This window comes from Oncorhynchus nerka, linkage group LG18 (assembly GCF_034236695.1).
Source record: "Oncorhynchus nerka isolate Pitt River linkage group LG18, Oner_Uvic_2.0, whole genome shotgun sequence".
NCBI lineage: Eukaryota > Metazoa > Chordata > Actinopteri > Salmoniformes > Salmonidae > Oncorhynchus > Oncorhynchus nerka.
The window spans coordinates 48102968-48121973 of NC_088413.1; the positions used below are offsets into that span (position 1 = coordinate 48102968).

At 42.0% G+C, this 19006-nt stretch overlaps 2 protein-coding genes across 2 annotated transcripts in view; both read left to right on the forward strand.

The window, feature by feature from the left end:
• Positions 1-12325, forward strand: part of ttc6 (tetratricopeptide repeat domain 6) — a 28760-nt gene extending 16435 nt beyond the window's left edge. Inside the window, exons 23-29 of the mRNA XM_065003349.1 lie at positions 3124-3243; positions 3776-3849; positions 4980-5190; positions 6960-7112; positions 9298-9471; positions 9693-9918; positions 11998-12325. Coding sequence (XP_064859421.1) covers positions 3124-3243; positions 3776-3849; positions 4980-5190; positions 6960-7112; positions 9298-9471; positions 9693-9918; positions 11998-12131 — 1092 coding nt within the window. The 3' untranslated portion in view covers positions 12132-12325. The remainder of the gene's footprint in view (positions 1-3123; positions 3244-3775; positions 3850-4979; positions 5191-6959; positions 7113-9297; positions 9472-9692; positions 9919-11997) is intronic.
• Positions 12326-17459: 5134 nt separating this feature from the next.
• On the forward strand, positions 17460-18811 carry sstr1a (somatostatin receptor 1a). The gene has a single exon (XM_029687736.2). The coding sequence runs from the start codon at positions 17570-17572 to the stop codon at positions 18674-18676; it is 1107 nt and encodes a 368-aa protein (XP_029543596.1). The 5' UTR covers positions 17460-17569; the 3' UTR covers positions 18677-18811.
• The last annotated feature ends 195 nt before the right edge of the window (positions 18812-19006 follow it).

The following is a 19006-nucleotide window of genomic DNA, read 5'->3' on the forward strand; positions in this document are numbered from 1 at the left end:
CCCATTCTTGCATAATCAATGCTTGGAGTTTGTCAGAATTTGTGGGGTTTTGTTCATCCACCCGCCTCTTGAGGATTGACTACAAGTTCTCAATTGGATTAAGGTCTGGGGAGTTTCCTGGCCATGGACCCAAAATATCTATGTTTTGTTCCCCGAGTCACTTAGTTATCACTTTTGCCTTATGGCAAGGTGCTCCATCATGCTGGAATAGGCATTGTTCGTCACCAAACTGTTCCTGGATGGTTGGGAGAAGGAGGATGTGTTGGTACCATTCTGTGTTCTTAGGCAAAATTGTGAGTGAGCCCACTCCCTTTGCTCAGAAGCAACCCCACAAATGAATGGTCTCAGGATGCTTTACTGTTTTTTTTGTGTTTTTTTACCCCCTTTTTCTACCCAATTGTTAGTAGTTACTGTCTTGTCTCATCACTGCAACTCCCGTATGGACTCGGGAGAGGCGAAGGTCGAGAGCCATGCGTCCTCCGAAACACAACCCAACCAAGCCGCACTGCTTCTTGACACAACACACATCCATGTCTTAGACCACTGCACCACCCGGGAGGCCAGGAAGCTTTACTGTTGGCATGACGCAGGACTGATGGTAGTGCTCACCTTGTCTTCTCCGGACAAGCTTTTTTCCGGATACCCCAAACAATTGGAAAGGGGATTCATCAGAGAAAATGACTTTACCTCAGTCCTCAGCAGTCCAATCCGTTTACCCTTTGCAGAATATCAGTCTGTCCCTGATGTTTTTCCTGGAGAGAAGTGGCTTCTTTGCTGCCCTTCTTCACACCAGGCCATCCTCCAAAAGTCTTTGCCTCACTGTACATGCAGATGCACTCACACCTACCTGCCTGCTGCCATTCATGAGCAAACTCTGTACTGGTGGTGCCCCAATCCCGCAGCTGAATCAACTTTAGGAGATGGTCCTGGCGCTTGTTGGACTTTCTTGTGCGCTCTGAAGCCTTCTTCACAACAATTGAACCGCTCTCCTTGAAGTTCTTGATGATCTGATAAATGGTTGATTTAGGTGCCATCTTACTGGCAGCAATATCCTTGCCTGTGAAGCCCTTTTTGTGCAAAGCAATGATGACGGCACCCTCCTTTTGAAGCATCCAGTCTGTTATTCGAACTCAATCAGCATGACAGAGTGATCTCCAGCAGTGCAGTGGAAATGTTTTTGGGGGATTCAGTTCATTTGCGTGGCATAGAGGGATTTTGCAATTAATCTGATCACTTTTCATAACATTCTGGAGTATATTCAAATTGCCATCATACAAACTGAAGCAGCAGACTTTGTGAAAATTAATAGTTGTGTCATTCTCGAAACCTTTGGCCACGACTGTACATTTCAAAGTGCAATAAAGCCGCATTCACATGCTAGTCGGAACCGATATTTCCAACTTGCTAATTCGCAATCTATTAATAAAGCAATCTATTAATATGTTGTTTTAACTATAATTTGTTCACAAGTATGATAACTGTACTTTTAGTTTATGGTTTACGCAACTTGTTGTTCATTAGCCAATCAGCGTTAGTCAATGACTTCAAAGCATGTGAATGCATCCAATTGGTATTTATGACTTCACAACTGCTAAATTTCCACCTCCCACATGGTTACGAAAGCAGCATTAAATTGAATATATTGGGTAGAGAAATGTACCATTTTACTAGATTATCCGCACATGTACCCTAAAAGGTACTGGCCAGTACCATAAGTTCCTATGTGTACATCTGAAGGTGCCTTGTGTATACTTTTGACTTTTCTGTACAACAGGGAGCAACACTGCAGTTACATCTCCGACACTGCCAAAACACCATCTAACCTACAAAATATTGGGTAGAAAAATGTCCCATTATACCTACAAGGTACTGAACTGTACCACATATGTACCTATGAAGTGTACATTTGACCTTTTTGTACCCCAGGGAACAACACTGTAGTGTACATTAACCATACAATTATTTATTTTGTGTGGTAATACTCTTTCCATGACAGACTGACCAGGTGAATCCAGGTAAAAGCTATGATCCCTTAATGATGTCACTAGTTAAATCCATTTCAAACCGTGTAGATAAAGGAGAGGAGACAGGTTAAAGAAGGATTTTTATGTCTTGAGACAATTGAGACGTGGATTGTGTATGTGTGCCATTCAGAAGGTTAATGGGCAAGACAAAATATTTAAGTGCCTTTGAACGGGGTATGGTAGTAGGTACTAGGCGCACCGGTTTGAGTGTGTCAAGAACTGCAACGCTGTTGGGTTTTTCACGCTCAACAGTTTCCCGTCGGTATCAAGAATGGTCCACTACCCAATTGACATCCAGCCAACTTGACACAACTGTGTGAGGGATTGGAGTCAAAATGGGCCAGCATGCCTGCGGAACGCTTTCGACACCTTGTAGCGTCCGTGCCCCGACGAATTGAGGCTGTTCTGAGAGCAAAAGGCCATGGTGCAACTCAATATTATGAAGGTGTTCCTAATGTTTGGTTTACTCAGTGTATGTTCAAAACTATAAGTATGAAGCTGGTGGCACTGCAGAAACATCGCTGCACTTCCACCAAGAGGTTGCAAGTTCAAATCCCCAAAATAATTAATGTACACTATACTATGTCAAGTGTCCTTGAGCACTGATAGTTTTACGTTGGTGGTGATAATTGGACAATTATTTACGTTATTCTTGACAGCTTTTAAGAAAGGGCAGAAATGCATTCTTGTCAATAAGTCTGTGGGCTGTATCTTTTCCACACTCACAGATCTGATGGTATAGTTGCACAGCGACTGAGAGGTTGTGAGTTCAAATCCCATTTAAGGCTCAGTCCCAATTGTGGTCACAGTACAAGCTTTTACAGTAATCAGAATACAGCAGCATACTGTCACTTTATAGAAATAACACCTTTTAAGATTTTGTGTGTGTTTTTTCTGTAAGGGAGGGGTTTGTGTTAGGAAAGAAGTGCTCCAACCATCTATAGTTAATGTGTTTTAATTCGTAATCTGTGTGTCAGCCAACATCTTGTTTATGCTGTCCATGCTCCTGTATGTATGTTACATACATGTGTTTATGTCCCTTGCTGCTAGTACATCGGTTGTTTATTGTCATAGCTGTTGCTTCCTATTGATCTTTCAGGCTCTTAGAGACTATGGGATTGTCCTCCTCCTTCCCAGCAAGAAGGAGATTGACCTGAAGGTCTTGATCAATCGTGCCCTTCTCTACGTGGAGCTGAGTGACCATCACAATGCCTTACAGGTAGTGTCCTGTAGCTAGCATCGTCAACAGGCATTGTTCACTGTGCAAACACTCAAACTCACTGATCCCAGGCCGGACAGATATATTAGACAGAGAGACTTTGGGTCATGGTACAGGTGTCTGATCTCAATTTGATCACCCTGATGCAGGACAACTTTCCTGCAATTCACTTTCCACACTTAGAAATGTCAGACTTTATTTCCGCTTACGAAAAATGTATCAACCCCTACAAAAATGTCCATTAATGATAATCCACATAATATTTCACATTTCCTGTTGCTGCAGGATTATTTTCCTGGTGGGGCGAATTGTCTCAAATTAAGATCCTGCATCTGTAGAATGGTTGTATGAATTAGACAAAGAGACTATGGGACACAGGTTGTAAGTATTACTATTGGACATGGTAGGTAGGTTGTATATGCTAGGACGTAATGTGTTAGGTAGCACCACAATCATCATCTACCTGTTCATCTGTTCATCCATGGTGTCTTCAGTTAACTTGTTGTTGTGTTGTACTGTCTTTCTCCTGCAGGATTTCAAAGCTGCCTCCTTGAGAAGTCCAGAGGACGCCACCATCTACCATGCCCTAGGAGTCTACCATCACAGGTCTCTCCCCTCACACACTCAGTATAGACACCCTAACACCTTAGCCCCACCCAAGGGCATGTTATTCTTCCCAAGCATCTCTACTTTCAGGGTTAGATAGTATAGTCCATGCAGTATCTCAAATTGTTATCCAAACCATGCTATTCATTTCCTTTTTGTCTTGTTTTTCATCATTTCCAGTTAGGCCTCCAGTCGGAAAATCCAACTTATGCTGCCGTTAATAGTGAATTAATATTTGTGTGTTGCCTGAAGGCAAGACCATAAACACTGCATGACCTTTTATGAAGAATAATTTATGATTTCAATGAATAACTTTAAGGGTTATTGTTCTAAAGTGGTCACGATGTGTGAAGAAGATGGGGGAAATCAATGTTGTGTTGCAACATTGACCCACAGGGCAAATCCTTGAAACACACTGAATGTGTAAGACAGTCTCTCACCTTACTGTTGGAAACGTTGTCATCAGGCTACCAGTGTTGGGAACAGCAGAAATCATCCAGAATGTCTCTCTACTCTCCCTGTGTACAGAACATAGAATAAGAAAACAGATGATCTATTTAGAGAGGTTCTCACAGAGAAATCCCATTGGGCCTTTTAACATCTTTCATATTGCTGAGGGAATGTTCAAACCCGTTTTGAAAGCAGGTTGTTCACGCTGAGCTAAAACATGGCTCTCAGAGAGTTGGGGGAGAGAAAAAGAAACCGAGAGCGTTTCTGAGAAAAAGGGACGCGTAGAGGAGCAGCACTCAGCGAGGTCATTCAGACATGCTCTATTGAAAGGTGTGATCTTCCTGACAGTGTCATTCCCCCTTATGAGACATGTTTTAGAATGGGGGTATTATAGGTAATGGTATTGACCCAGAACACATATACTGGGGTGCACCAACTCCTTTGGGAACTGTGGTCATTTGGAGAGTGTTAATGGACGTGGAGTAGAGTCGTGGTTATTGCTCATCCGCTAGCCTGAACAATTACTGTTCATCACAGGATCTTTCATGTGCCCAGTTAGATGGGTGGTGAAGTTTATTTTCTACGGGAATGAATTTTAAGAGCATACTGCTTTAACAACATCTTATAATGAACTCTATGACCTGTGTGTGCGTGTGTGCGTGCTTGGGTGTGTCCTCTAGGCTGGGTCAGCTCCAGGAGTCAGTAGAAGCCTACAGCCAGGCCATGCAGATCAGCCCGTTCTTCCTAGATGCCTACGTGGGGCGGGGCAATGCCTGCATGGACTACGGCCACACCCAGGCTACCAAACAAGCTCAGAGGGACTTCCTTTCGGCCCTGCACCTCAACCCCCTCTGCTCCAACGCACGCATCTGCCTGGCCTACAACTTCCAGGTAACCCTAACCTCCTAACCCCAAACCCTAACCCTAGCTTCATGTCCATCATCCACATCCTGGTTCAACCCTAACCCTAACCATAGCCTCAACCCTAACTCTAACCTAACTCTAACCATAGCTTCATGTCCACATCCTGGTTCAACCCTAGCCCTAACCTTAGCTTCTACCCTAACTCTAACCTTAGCTTCATGTCCACATCCTGGTTCAACCCTAACCCTAACTCTAACCTAACTCTAACCCTAGCTTCATGTCCACATTCTGGTTCAACCCCAATCCTAACCTCAACCCTAACTCTAACCATAGCTTCATGTCCACATCCTGGTTCAACCCTAACCCTAACCTCAACCCTAACTCTAACCTTAGCTTCAACCCTAACTCTAACCCTAGCTTCATGTCCACATCCTGGTTCAACGCTAACCTTAACCTCAACTCTAACCTAACTCTAACCCTAGCTTCATGTCCACATCCTGGTTCAACCCCAACCCCAACCCTAACCTTAACCTCAACCCTAAATCTAACCTAACTCTAACCATAGCTTCATGTCCACATCCTGGTTCAACCCTAACCCTAACCTCAACCCTAACTCTAACCTTAGCTTTAACCCTAACTCTAACCCTAGCTTCATGTCCACATCCTGGTTCAACGCTAACCCTAACCTTAACCTCAACTTTAACCTAACTCTAACCCTAGCTTCATGTCCACATCCTGGTTCAACCCTAACCTCAACCCTAACCTAACTCTAACCCTAGCTTCATGTCCACATCCTGGTTCAACCCCAACCCTAACCTTAGCCTCAACCCTAACTCTAACCCTAGCTTCATGTCCACATCCTGGTTCAACCCTAACCCTAACCCTAACTCTAACCTAACTCTAACCCTAGCTTCATGTCCACATCCTGGTTCAACCCTAACCCTAACCTTAACCTCAACCCTAACTCTAACCCTAGCTTCATGCCCACATCCTGGTTCAACCCCAACCCTAACCTCAACCCTAACTCTAACCTAACTCTAACCCTAGCTCCATGTCCACATCCTGGTTCAAACCTAACCTCAACCCTAACTCTAACCCTAGCTTCATGTCCACATCCTGGTTCAATCCTAACCTTAGCCTCAAACACAACCCTAAACCTGAACCTGAACTTGTCACATGGGTATACACAGCTCTGCAGATGTATTATTCAAAGTAGAATCTACTTGGAGAGCAGTAGGTAGTTGACATTATTTTGGTCAATGTGAATAGTCCTTAAAAGCCAAGTGTATTGTGTAATGCGTGTACCCTCACGCATTATACATTTACTGTACATTGTCAATTCATTCATGTTAATTGCCATATTGCTGAGTGTTGAGGAGCAGACTACTTCTGGCTCTTGTTGCGCTATTTATGATAGGATGAAGGGGGGGTGGATTTACATCAATTGGTCAGACATACTGACCATACCTGGTCACACATACTTATGTACATAAAATAGCCTTCTTGTGTCTCCATTTTGTGACCAATATCTATCCTTGTACTCACTCCAATCGTGTTGCTAAGATTTGCATTTGCCACATTTAGGCAAAAAGAAAACAGGCAACTTTCTATAATTTTTTAAATAAGAAGACAGCTGTCAACATGTCATTTTGTTTAACTGCCATTGTTTAAAAATAGCAAACCAAACCCAGCATTTTGTTAAATGTAAATTGATTTTCACTGTTTAAATTTATGCTTTAGCAGTTGGCAATTTCAAACTTGGTACATAACTCCAATCTGTCCATCTGCTTTTCCAGGTTTTCGGTTTCTTCCAAAGAGCCTGGAACCAGTTCACAGTGGCAGCAGAGATTGACTCCAAATGCTGGAAGGCATTTGAGGGGAGAGCTGTCATCAACCTGCAGATGGGAAACACCTATGCTGCTTTCCAAGACATTAACATGGCTCTGAAGGTACCACATTGGCTACATACAGCATCAAACCCATTGATGTTAGTTCTAAGCAGGCTGGTTAGTAAGGAGATAAAAGTCACATTTTTTCTGTGATTGTTTGGACCTGGTATGTAATGTGGATCCCATGGGGAATTGCAGTTTCCTGTTTCAGTAATGGATGGCCACTGTGAAGAGAGATAATTGGCTGAATGTCCTCCACTCAGTCAGGACAGCGTGTTTAGTCCATGTTTATAAAATGCAAGCTGTTGAGTACACTGAGGGAAGACATACTGCCGGTGTGTACTGCCATATTCAGCGTTTCAGCAAATTACTTGGACATGATGTATTATAGCTATGTGGTTGGTGTTTTGTTTCCGGTCAATCGGGAGATAGAATGCAGGTTGTTGGAGTAAGACTGCTAGTGTTGCTGTATTCAGTGTTTCATCCCTTATAGCAGGATTTCCCAAACTCAGGCCTGGGGCCCTTACTGGACGCATGTTTTGTTTTTTGCCATAGCACTACGCAGCTGATTATAATAATCCAAGCTTGATGATGCCTTGGTTATGCCTTATAATAATAACTTGGAGATGTTGTATCGTAGCTATATACAGTTGAAGTTTACATACACCTTAGCCAACTACATTTAAACTCAGTTTTTCACAATTCCTGACATTTAATCCTAGTAAAAATTCCCTGTCTTAGGTCAGTTAGCATCACCACTTTATTTTAAGAATGTGAAATGTGAGAATAATAGTAGAGAGAATGATTTATTTCAGCTTTTATTTCTTTCATCACATTCCCAGTGGGTCAGCAGTTTACATACACTCAATTAGTGTTTGGTAGCATTGCCTTTAAATTGTTGAACTTGGGTCAAACATTTCTGGTAGCGTTCCACAAGCTTCCCACAATAAGTTGGGTGAATTTTGGCCCATTCCTCCTGACAGAGCTGGTGTAACTGAGTCAGGTTTGTAGGCCTCCTTGCTAGCATACGCTTTTTCAGTTCCTTAAGCCATTTTGCCACAACTTTGGAAGTATGCTTGGGGTCGTTGTCCATTTGGGAGACCCATTTGCGACCAAGCTTTAACTTCCTGACTGATGTCTTGAGATGTTGCTTCAATATATCCACATAATTTTCCTGGCTCAAGATGCCGTCTATTTTGTGAAGTACACCAGTCCCTCCTGCAGCAAAACATCCCCACAACATGATGCTGCCAACCCTGTGCTTCACGGTTGGTATGGTGTTCTTCGGCTTGCAAGCCTCCCCCTTTTTCCTCAAACATAACGATGGTCATTATGGCCAAACAGTTCTATTTTTGTTTCATCAGACCAGAGGACATTTCTCCAAAAAGTACGATCTTTGTCCCCATGTGCAGTTGTAAACCGTAGTCTGGCTTTTTTTATGGCGGTTTTGGAGCAGTGGCTTCTTCCTTGCTGAGCGGCCTTTCCGGTTATGTCGATATAGGACTCGTTTTACTGTGGATATAGATACTTTTGAACCTGTTTCCTCCAGCATCTTCACAAGGTCCTTTGCTGTTGTTCTGGGATTGATTTGCACTTTTCGCACCAAAGTACATTCATCTCTAGGAGACAGAACGTGTCTCCTTCCTGAGCGGTATGATGGCTGCGTGGTCCCATGGTGTTTATACTTGTGTACTATTGTTTGTATAGATGAACGTGGTACCATCAGGCGTTTGGAAATTGCTCCCAAGGATGAACCAGACTTGTGGAGGTCTACAATTGTTTTTCTGCGGTCTTGGCTGATTTATTTTGATTTTCCCATGATGTCAAGCAAAGAGGCACTGAGTTTGCAGGTGGGCCTTGAAATACATCCACAGGTAAACCTCCAATTGACTCAAATGATGTCAATTAGCCTATCAGAAGCCATGACATCATGTTCTGGAATTTTCCAAGCTGTTTAAAGGCATAGTCACCTTAGTGTATGTAAACTTCTGACCCACTGGAATTGTGATACAGTGAATTTATAAGTGAAATAATCTGTCTGTAAACAATTGTTGGAAAAATTACTTGTGTCATGCACAAAGTAGATGTCCTAACCGACTTGCCAAAACTATAGTTTGTTAACAAAAAATTTGTGGAGTGGTTGAAAAACTAGTTTTAATGACTCCAACCTAAGTGTATGTAAACTTCCGACTTTAATTGTATTCACTGTGTTATTAACTGTGACCCTGGACTGGCCTTCCTGTAGCACCATCCTGTGTCAGATCAGCTGCTGACTAACCGAGGGGTGATCAACCAGTTCATGGGGGACAAAGCCAATGCCATGAAAGACTACCAGAGAGCCATCTCACTCAACCCCAAGTATGCCCTGGCCTTCTTCAATGCTGCTAACCTCTACTTCTACAACAGGCAGTTTGAACAGGTAAAATATTTCACTCTAATGGATTTTATTCTGATGTACTGTCATTTTCAAGTGTAAAACCTAGTTCACATCCACGGAGCGGTGAACTGTTTTACATTTAAGGGTCATTCACATCCTATAGGATGGGTCTCACTGTATGCATACACTCTCGTCGCTCTTCTCCTTCCTGTGTGCTCCTGCGTGACGGTGGTTCTGTGTGCTCCTGGCTGGTGATCCTCCAGGCCTGTGAGCACTACAGCCAAGCATTTGAGCTGGACCCAGAGGATGAATCTGCGGTGCTGAACCGGGCCATCACCAGGGCTCTGCTGAGGAAGGTTCCAGAGGCCCTCCAGGACTTCTCTGAGGCCCTGAGACTCAACCCTTATTCTTCACACGTGTTCTTCAACCGAGCCAATCTCTACAGCTCCCTGCGCCAGTACAGGAATGCAGAGAAGGACCTCAGTCACGGTGAGCAGTGAGCAGCAATCGACAGCCTTTTACCACTCGTTCTTTTGTTCCCGGAGGGCTGCCCTTGTGTGTGTCTCAATGTGTTTCCTGCTGGATAGAGTTTCTCAGTCCAATGTGTGCTAGGTATTGTACAGAGACTTGTAACACGTTCCGAGGTCAGATGGTTGAATCTTACTGTAGTGTCATTTTGTTGTTGTATTAAGCACTTAATTAATGTCTTGAAATCAGTCTGTCTCGAGGATATTTGATTGAGTGCATTGTGTTGTTGTATTGCGTTGTGTTGTAGGCTATGTGGTAATGAATCAAACCTACAACCATTGCAGGCTCCAGACAACTGAGCCAATACGTTTTTTTTTTCTGAATTGAGTTGATTCCCAGATAAGATTCAGTAACTGTGGACAATGATAGGGTTTTCATTTACCCTGGGTGATGAACGTGTGACCCGGCAGGGGGCTAGGACAGCATCTCTGTTGTTCTGTCGGGCGGTAGTGCGGAGCCATTAACCGAAATGTCGGGTTCTTTTTTTTTTTATACAGCTAATTGACCGATGTCATTTCAGTTATTTGAATTCCATTTAGTTCGCTTTTTTTTCTGTGAGCATGATGTGCAGTTTCTGTAGAGATAAATCAGATCCAGCCTAAACTGTGTGATGTTGTAGTTTCCAACAGGCCAATATTATACATAGTTTAGCACAGAAAACGTAGTAATTAACTACAATTACCATAATACATTGCGCGGCCACTTCAACATGTCTGGTCTGTGCGGAGAAGACACCGAGACTGAGAGAACAGAGAACTTGTGATCGAGAGGGTAGAGAAAGCAGTTACTTTGCGAGTCTGAAAATACATGATCTAAGTGATTGATAGTTGGTATTCGGCAGTCATAAAAGTATGCCTTATTTACTTTGAAGAAGTACTAAAATTGTGTCTCTGTTAGACAACAGCTTATATGAGATGATGACTTGGAGTTTAATAAAGTCCTCAAATAAAACAATTATTTTATTAATGTAATGTGAATAAATGTAGTAGTGGGCAGTCACTACCATCATGGGACTTTTATTCATTGTATTCTGTGGTGTTACATCATTCAACCCACATAATGCATAGTGCATTTGTCTAAATGTCTAAAAAAATGTTATGTCTACTTTTTTCAATTTTATAAATCGAACCGAAAACCGAACCGACCTCAAAAAGCACGAAACACTCAGCACTAGTCAGCAGGGCTGTTATGTTTTACACACTGCTGATGGGACTCTTTCTGGTACCATTATTACACACTTGTATTGTATATAGGACAACATTGTCATGTCTGGTGTTACAAACTGTAAAGTCAATTTTAGGCACAGGCTAGCCTACCATCTTACCTCTGTACAGACAAGGCATATTCTCTCTAGATCACTCACTCACTCACTCACTCTCTCACAATATGCACCACCGTCTCTGAAGACTAGTCTACAGATTTACGTCCCTCTGCTGCCGTTACTCCGAGAGACAGGCAAAGACATGGTCTGAAAACCTTCTCTCTTTTTGTTTTGGGTGTCAAAATAACTGGCCAATAGTTGGAAATGAAAACACCCAATTAAACAAAGCAAAGGACAGCGGCACAGTGCAGTGACACCCCTCATTGGCAGACAGACAACACCAAGACCAAGAAGAAGGCCACTTATTTTTCATGAGACAAGAGGCAGCTTGAGTTTCCATGGTGATGATACAAACCTATAATAATAGATTTTCAGCAGGACAGAATGAGCATGAGGATTCATCCAACAAATGGAATCACTGTGGGTGTTGATGGAACCAACTCTGTCGTGCTTATGATTTATATGATTTAGAGAAAATCAGTTCAGTTAGTACAGTTCCACTGATTCAATGAATGAATGTTTTTTTTTTTAGGTGTTGTAGCCGACTTGAATGTATTGTTAAAAGAGTAATTGCATGGAACTGAATCAAATCTTAGACCGTCCGATTCATAAAGTGTACGTGGAGAAGGAATGTGTCATGACTATAAATACTATCGCTAGCTATAAATAGACACCCTCAAACTTTCTGGTCTTGGTCTTAAAGTGTATGTATTCCCTAGCTCTTCTCCTCCAGCCCAACGATGCCCTGGTCTACAAGCTCCGTGCTGATGTCAGAGGCCACCTGGGCTTGACTGACCAAGCGATGCAGGACTATAGAACAGCAGTGGAACTCCAAGAGGCACTGGAGGGCTGAGATGAGCCAACCCCATATTAGCGATACTATACCATCTGTTTCCTTATGATGCTACTCAACATGACATATTATGGTTGACTGAGGAAATATATGCTGTTCATCAAAGTGTGTACTTTGTGATATATTGGGCATCAGAATCTTCAATATTTGTTATATTTGTTGTTATATGTTTAATAAAACTTCCATGACATTCACATGAGTATTTTATGAGTAGTCTTTAATGTGCAATCCTGTCTTAAAGGGCCAATGCAGACATTTTTATCTCAATATCAAATTGTTTCTAGATAACAATTAAATAGATTGAACGGGATCTTTGGCACATTGACATTTGTAACATATTGTATGAATTGGAATTTGACTTATTTAAAAAAATAAAATAAAATCAGGACGTAACATATCATATGCAATTGATGACGTTCTACACAATTGTGCACAATTTTCAGAGACCCGTTTTGGCTCGTGAGCACTACTACTGACTGAAATGATATAAATCCTTTAAAAAGCATCTTTAAGTACCTTACTGGGATTGTTGTCCCCCACAATGAAATGGGGGAGGGGGGGTTGGACCACTATGGATCTGTCTCCATCTGTTTGTATGTCTGTTAGTACCTTAGTCACACACAATCCGGGTTACGGCACCAGTGAAACTGACCACCAGTGAAACCGACATCAGTTTGCAGCTCACTGTATATCTTGCTCCACTGTTCCTGTCCCCATACCGTGCTCCAACCAGTGATCCTCTTCTCGCAAACACACGTGAACGTCCTCTTTGACAACGTACCAACTGTTTGAGCTATACAGAAGGTACCAATTGGATTGCTCCATCAGCAACATTTCAAGCAGGCTGTGAAGTGAGCTTATGGGCACGTTCTTAACTGTTACATATGTAACCTGAAAACTAGCTGTTATTGGCAGAGAGGTTTGAAACTCTCCTTGTTAATGGTCTATTAACTTATACTGGTGATGTCGCCAGGCAGGCCAAAACCCATGCAAAACACCCTGAAAAGGCGGTCTTTTCAAACAGCTTTTACACTAAAAGGGTATTATCAAAATGTTCACAATTTCACAGTGTGGAAATACAGTATATATAAAACACAGGAAAATCACGTTTTTTGAGGTTGTTTGAATTGCTTTGTGCCAAGTTCAGTATCTCCCTTCATGAATTCCCCTGGGAGGTTATTAACTGCTTGCAGTGCCAGTGATTGAATCAGAGAGAGACTATTTTGTCTCAGCATACACAGTATCCCAACAAACAAACACAGAGGTAGTATTTCCTTGGCTTTGGAGCTCTTTCCCAGTTAAGGACCTGGGTTATTTCTTGCCCATCCAAATCAGCTGAGTCAGTCTCCATAAAACAGGAGCTATATAGAGAGAGGAAAGAGGAGGCCTGTGGAGTATAAAAAACACCTGCCAAATGAACTGGCGTGCCTCCAGGGGAGGGAGGGATGGAGGGGTTGGGAGGAGAGGGAGAGAGAGAGAAAAGTAATGAAGGAGAGAGGAATAATGAAGGAGAGTGGAGTAATAAAGGAGAGATTAGTAATGAAGGAAAGGAGTAATTAAGGAGAGAGGAGTAATGAAGGAGAGATGAGTAATGAAGGAGAGGAGTAATTAAGGAGAGAGGAGTAATGAAGGAGAGATGAGTAATGAAGGAGAGAGGAGTAATAAAGGAGAGAGGAGTAATAAAGGAGAGAGGAGTAATTAAGGAGAGAGGAGTAATAAAGGAGAGAGGAGTAATTAAGGAGAGAGGAGTAATGAAGGAGAGAGGAGTAATGAAGGAGAGAGGAGTAATTAAGGAGAGAGGAGTAATGAAGGAGAGAGGAGTAATGAAGGAGAGAGGAGTAATGAAGGAGAGATGAGTAATGAAGGAGAGATGAGTAATGAAGGAGAGATGAGTAATAAAGGAGAGAGGAGTAATAAAGGAGAGAGGAGTAATAAAGGAGAGGAGTAATTAAGGAGAGAGGAGTAATGAAGGAGAGATTAGTAATAAAGGAGAGAGGAGTAATAAAGGAGAGGAGTAATAAAGGAGAGAGGAGTAATAAAGGAGAGGAGTAATTAAGGAGAGAGGAGTAATGAAGGAGAGAGGAGTAATAAAGGAGAGGAGTAATTAAGGAGAGAGGAGTAATAAAGGAGAGGAGTAATAAAGGAGAGAGGAGTAATAAAGGAGAGGAGTAATTAAGGAGAGAGGAGTAATGAAGGAGAGGAGTAATTAAGGAGAGAGGAGTAATAAAGGAGAGGAGTAATTAAGGAGAGAGGAGTAATAAAGGAGAGGAGTAATTAAGGAGAGAGGAGTAATGAAGGAGAGAGGAGTATGAACACAACCATCTGTTCCACTTACACACTGAGACGGTGTACTGAGACGGGTGTGTAATGGCCTGTTAGATTTCAAGGGCAATCATGCAGTCATTCTCTGAAAACAATGCATGCAAAAATGATATGGCTGACCCAACTGAATGGATTGTGTTTCTGAAAGAGGAGAATCTTTTGTTTTCCAATCCAACATTGTTTGTTGCATTCTAATGGAACATGTTTATTTTACTTCCATCTTGAGCTCTTACAATTTCACAATTAATTCAAATACTGTCTTGAGCTGAGGAAATCTAAACCTTGTTAGTTATTGCTCATAAAAACGCTGCATGTTTTGTACAAGTTACTCTGTTTACTGCCCACTGGGCACTGACGGCAGTTCAACGTCTAGTTTTGATTTACACAGAACAAAAATATACATGCAACATGTGAAGTGTTGGTTTTGACACACAACACAATTCCCACAGGTGTCTAAAGTTTTGAGGGAGCGTGCACTTGGCATGCTGACTCCAGGAATGTCCACCAGAGCTGTTGCCAGATAATTAAATGTTACTTTCTTTGCCATTCTCTTCCAACGTTGTTTTATAGAATTTAGCAGTACTTCCAACCGGCCTCACAACTGCAGACCACGTGTATGGCGTTGTGTGTAGGTGAGCGGTTTGCTGCTGTCAACGTTGTGAACAGAGTGCCCCATGGTGACGGTGGGGTTATGGTATGGGCAGGCATAAGCTACGGAAAAGAGAACACTATCGCATTTTATCGATGGCAATTTGAATGCACAGAGATACCGTGACAAGACCCTGAGGCCCATTGTTGTGCCGTTCATCCGCTGCCATCACCTCATATGTCAGCATGATAATGGCCTATTTATTGCCTTAACTTACCTCATTTGCACTCACTGTATATAGCCTTTTTCTTTTCTTTTGTTCTGCTGTATTATTGACTGTATGTTTGTTTATTCCATGTGTAACTCTGTGTTGTTGTTTGTGTCGAACTGTTTTGCTTTATCTTGGCCAGTTCGCAGTTGTAAATGAGAACTTGTTCTCAACTTGCTACCTGGTTAAATAAAGGTTAAATAAAAAAAATACATACTAAAATGCACGGCCCCATTTTACAATGATCTGTACACAATTCCTGGAAGCTGAAAACGTCTCAGTTCTTCCATGGCCTGCATACTCACCAGACATGCCATCCATTGAGAATTTTTGGGATGTGTACGGACACTGCGTTCCAGTTCCCGCCAATATCCAGCAACTTCACACAGCCATTGAAGAGGAGTGGGACAACATTCCACAGGCCACAGTCAACAGCCTGATCAACTCTATGTGAAGGATGTATCACGCTGCATGAGACTTGTGGTCACACCAGATACTGACTGGTTTTCTGATCCACGCCCCTACCTTAAAATGCTGTTACCAACAGACGCATATCTGTATTCCCAGTCATGTGAAATCCATAGATTAGGCCTAATGCATTTATTTCAAATGATTGATTTCCTTATGTGAACTGTAACTCAGTAAAATCATTGAAATTGTTTCATGTTGCGTTTATATTTTTGTTCAATATACATTTGGCTGCGTTATCAACTAACATGAATTCAACAACCATTAGAACCATGTCATTGGATTTAAATTAAAAGTTGGGTGAAAAATGCCACCAGTGGGTGGCATCTAATGTCTCTTGGACATTTGGTCAGTTGTGCAAGATTAAACATCAAGCTGTCACATTAGAGCCAGAAACTGCTCCATTATCCAACTTTGTCAGCATGGATATTGCATTTGGATTTCCTAACGAAACTCTATTTACTTACTTAGATTTTCAGTGATTCTCTAATCTGTTTGTGTACCAGAGGGCCACATTCTGTGATCTGAGTATGACGCACTTTGATTGATTTTCTTCATTCATCATAAATGAATGATATGACCTTCACCTGTGATGTGGATATTCTTTGTGATTTGGTCATCTGTAATAATTCAGTTACAGTTGGGATGACAGCCCACCCATTTCAAAAGGAAGACTTTATCTTTATCGTCTGTAGACTACACTTGCCAGGTCTTCTTTTTGATTCAAATTTTTAGATGAAAATCCCAAAGAAGATGACACATCGCTTTTGTTAAATATCACAATATACAGTGCCTTCAGAAAGTATTCATACCCCTTGACTTATTCCACATTTTGTTGTGTTAAAGCCTGAGCTAAAAAATTTATTAAAGCGATTTTTTTTCTCACCCATCTACACACAATACTCCATAAGGACACATTGAAAAGACCTTTGGCAGCGATGACAGCTGTGAGTCTTTCTCGGTAAGTCTCTAAGAGCTTTGCACACCTGGATTGTGCAACATTTTCCCATTATTCTTTTCAAAATTCTTCAAGCTCTAGCCTTATTTACGCTTGACATAACAAAGGGGTTGAATACTTATTGACTCTAGACATTTCAGCTTTTCATTTTTTATTAATTTCTAAAAACATACATGCAATTCCACTTTGACGTTATTGGGTGTTGTGTGTAGGTCAGTGACCCCCCAAAAAAAAAACCCAACAACATTTAATCCATTTTAAATTCAGGTTGTAACACAATGTGGAAAAAAAGTCAAGGGGTGTGAATACTTTCTGAAGGCACTGTATGTCAGTCCACAATTTATGCAATTGTATTAGTCTCATAAATGTTCAGTTGTGCTGAGTGTGTGTTTGATTCAATTGTGAAATTGCTGATACGACGAAAGACGGTCGTATGGGGAAACAACCTGGGGAACATTTAACTATTGTGCATCGTCATCAAAAGACACAAGACTGCAGCAATTTACCAATCAATCAGTTGAAATAGAATGTGGGTGTTATGACGCTAGATAACAGATTCCTATTCTAGGTTATAGTGGTTTATATCGATTAGGACCTAGGCTATGACCCCAACACAACGTCATTTTACAACGTCTGACGTTGCGTCTCTGAAATGACTAGATCATCGGTAGCTATCCATGGTCCTGAAACAACGCACCGTCTGCGCGCCACAGCACAGAGCAACTCCCGTGAGGAGATGGGTTCCCTGGACAGTCGCACTGATTGAAATGTATTATTTACGGGAAGACATAGGCCTAATTTTTTGAGGATTCTTCTGGAAAAACACAGTCAAAATGCTCCCCAACAGCTCTTTCAGGAATCTAACCCTGGAGGACGGTTTTTTCCTAATGAACAACTCGTCTGGGAACGAAACGTACAGCGAGTCTCAAGGCAGCGCAATCCTCATCTCCTTCATTTACTCGGTTGTCTGTTTGGTCGGACTGTGCGGGAACTCTATGGTTATCTATGTCATTTTCAGATATGCCAAAATGAAAACTGCAACAAATATCTACATTCTGAATCTGGCCATAGCGGACGAGTTACTTATGCTGAGTGTCCCTTTCTTGGTGACATCTTCACTCCTTCACCACTGGCCTTTCGGCTCCCTTCTCTGCCGCCTTGTTCTAAGTGTTGATGCTATTAATATGTTTACCAGTATTTACTGCTTAACTGTACTTAGCATAGACCGATATATCGCGGTTGTGCACCCCATCAAAGCCTCCCGGTACAGGAGACCCACAATAGCTAAAATAGTCAACTTTGGGGTTTGGATGTTTTCTATCCTGGTCATTTTGCCCATTATTATATTTTCCACGACCGTTCCAAACTTGGACGGTTCGGTCGCTTGCAACATTCAGATGCCAAAGCCAGTGAACCAGTGGATGGCTGTGTTTGTGATCTATGCCTTTCTCATGGGCTTTCTGTTCCCAGTCATTGCTATCTGTATGTGTTACATCCTCATCATCGCCAAGATGAGAGTGGTGGCACTGAAGGCAGGTTGGCAGCAGCGTAAGAAGTCGGAGAGAAAGATCACTCTGATGGTGATGATGGTGGTGACCGTGTTTGTCGTCTGTTGGATGCCCTTTCACATTGTACAGCTCGTCAATGTTTTTGTGGAGCACCATAACGCAACACTCATGCAACTCGCAGTGATTCTGGGATACGCAAATAGCTGCGCCAACCCTATACTGTACGGATTTTTATCAGACAATTTCAAACGTTCGTTCCAAAGAATTTTGTGCCTGCGCTGGATGGACAATGCAACGGAAGAACCAATAGATTACTATGCCACGGCTCTGAAAAGTCGTGGTTACAGTGTGGATGAATTTCAACCGGACAATATGGAATGTGATAGCACGTATAGAAATGGAACCTGTACTTCTAGGACAACGACACTGTAGCAGCATATGGACATGATGAAATTAACAAAAATCATAAACGTGACCACTGAGTGTTTCGCTCATTACTAGGCGGTTACTTCGATATGTATTAATGTTGTTTACTTGCAACTATTTGAACGCAATTAAAATGTTAAATAATCCAAATGTCTTATTATTGTTCGTATTATTACAAGGTGGCACTGTGCGTAATAGTCCTCCAATTAGGACAAGTCGCCCACAGAGCTGAAACCGACTGGCACTACTAGAGGCTTCCGGAGTGATATTATTTCCACTGTGTGAGCACATACGAAAAAGTGTTAGACAGTGCTGCTTATGATTAATCTATTGCAG

Excerpts from the sequence above, each read along its gene's own strand:
- sstr1a (XM_029687736.2), top strand. The coding sequence starts at position 17,570 with ATGCTCCCCAACAGCTCTTTCAGGAATCTAACCCTGGAGGACGGTTTT.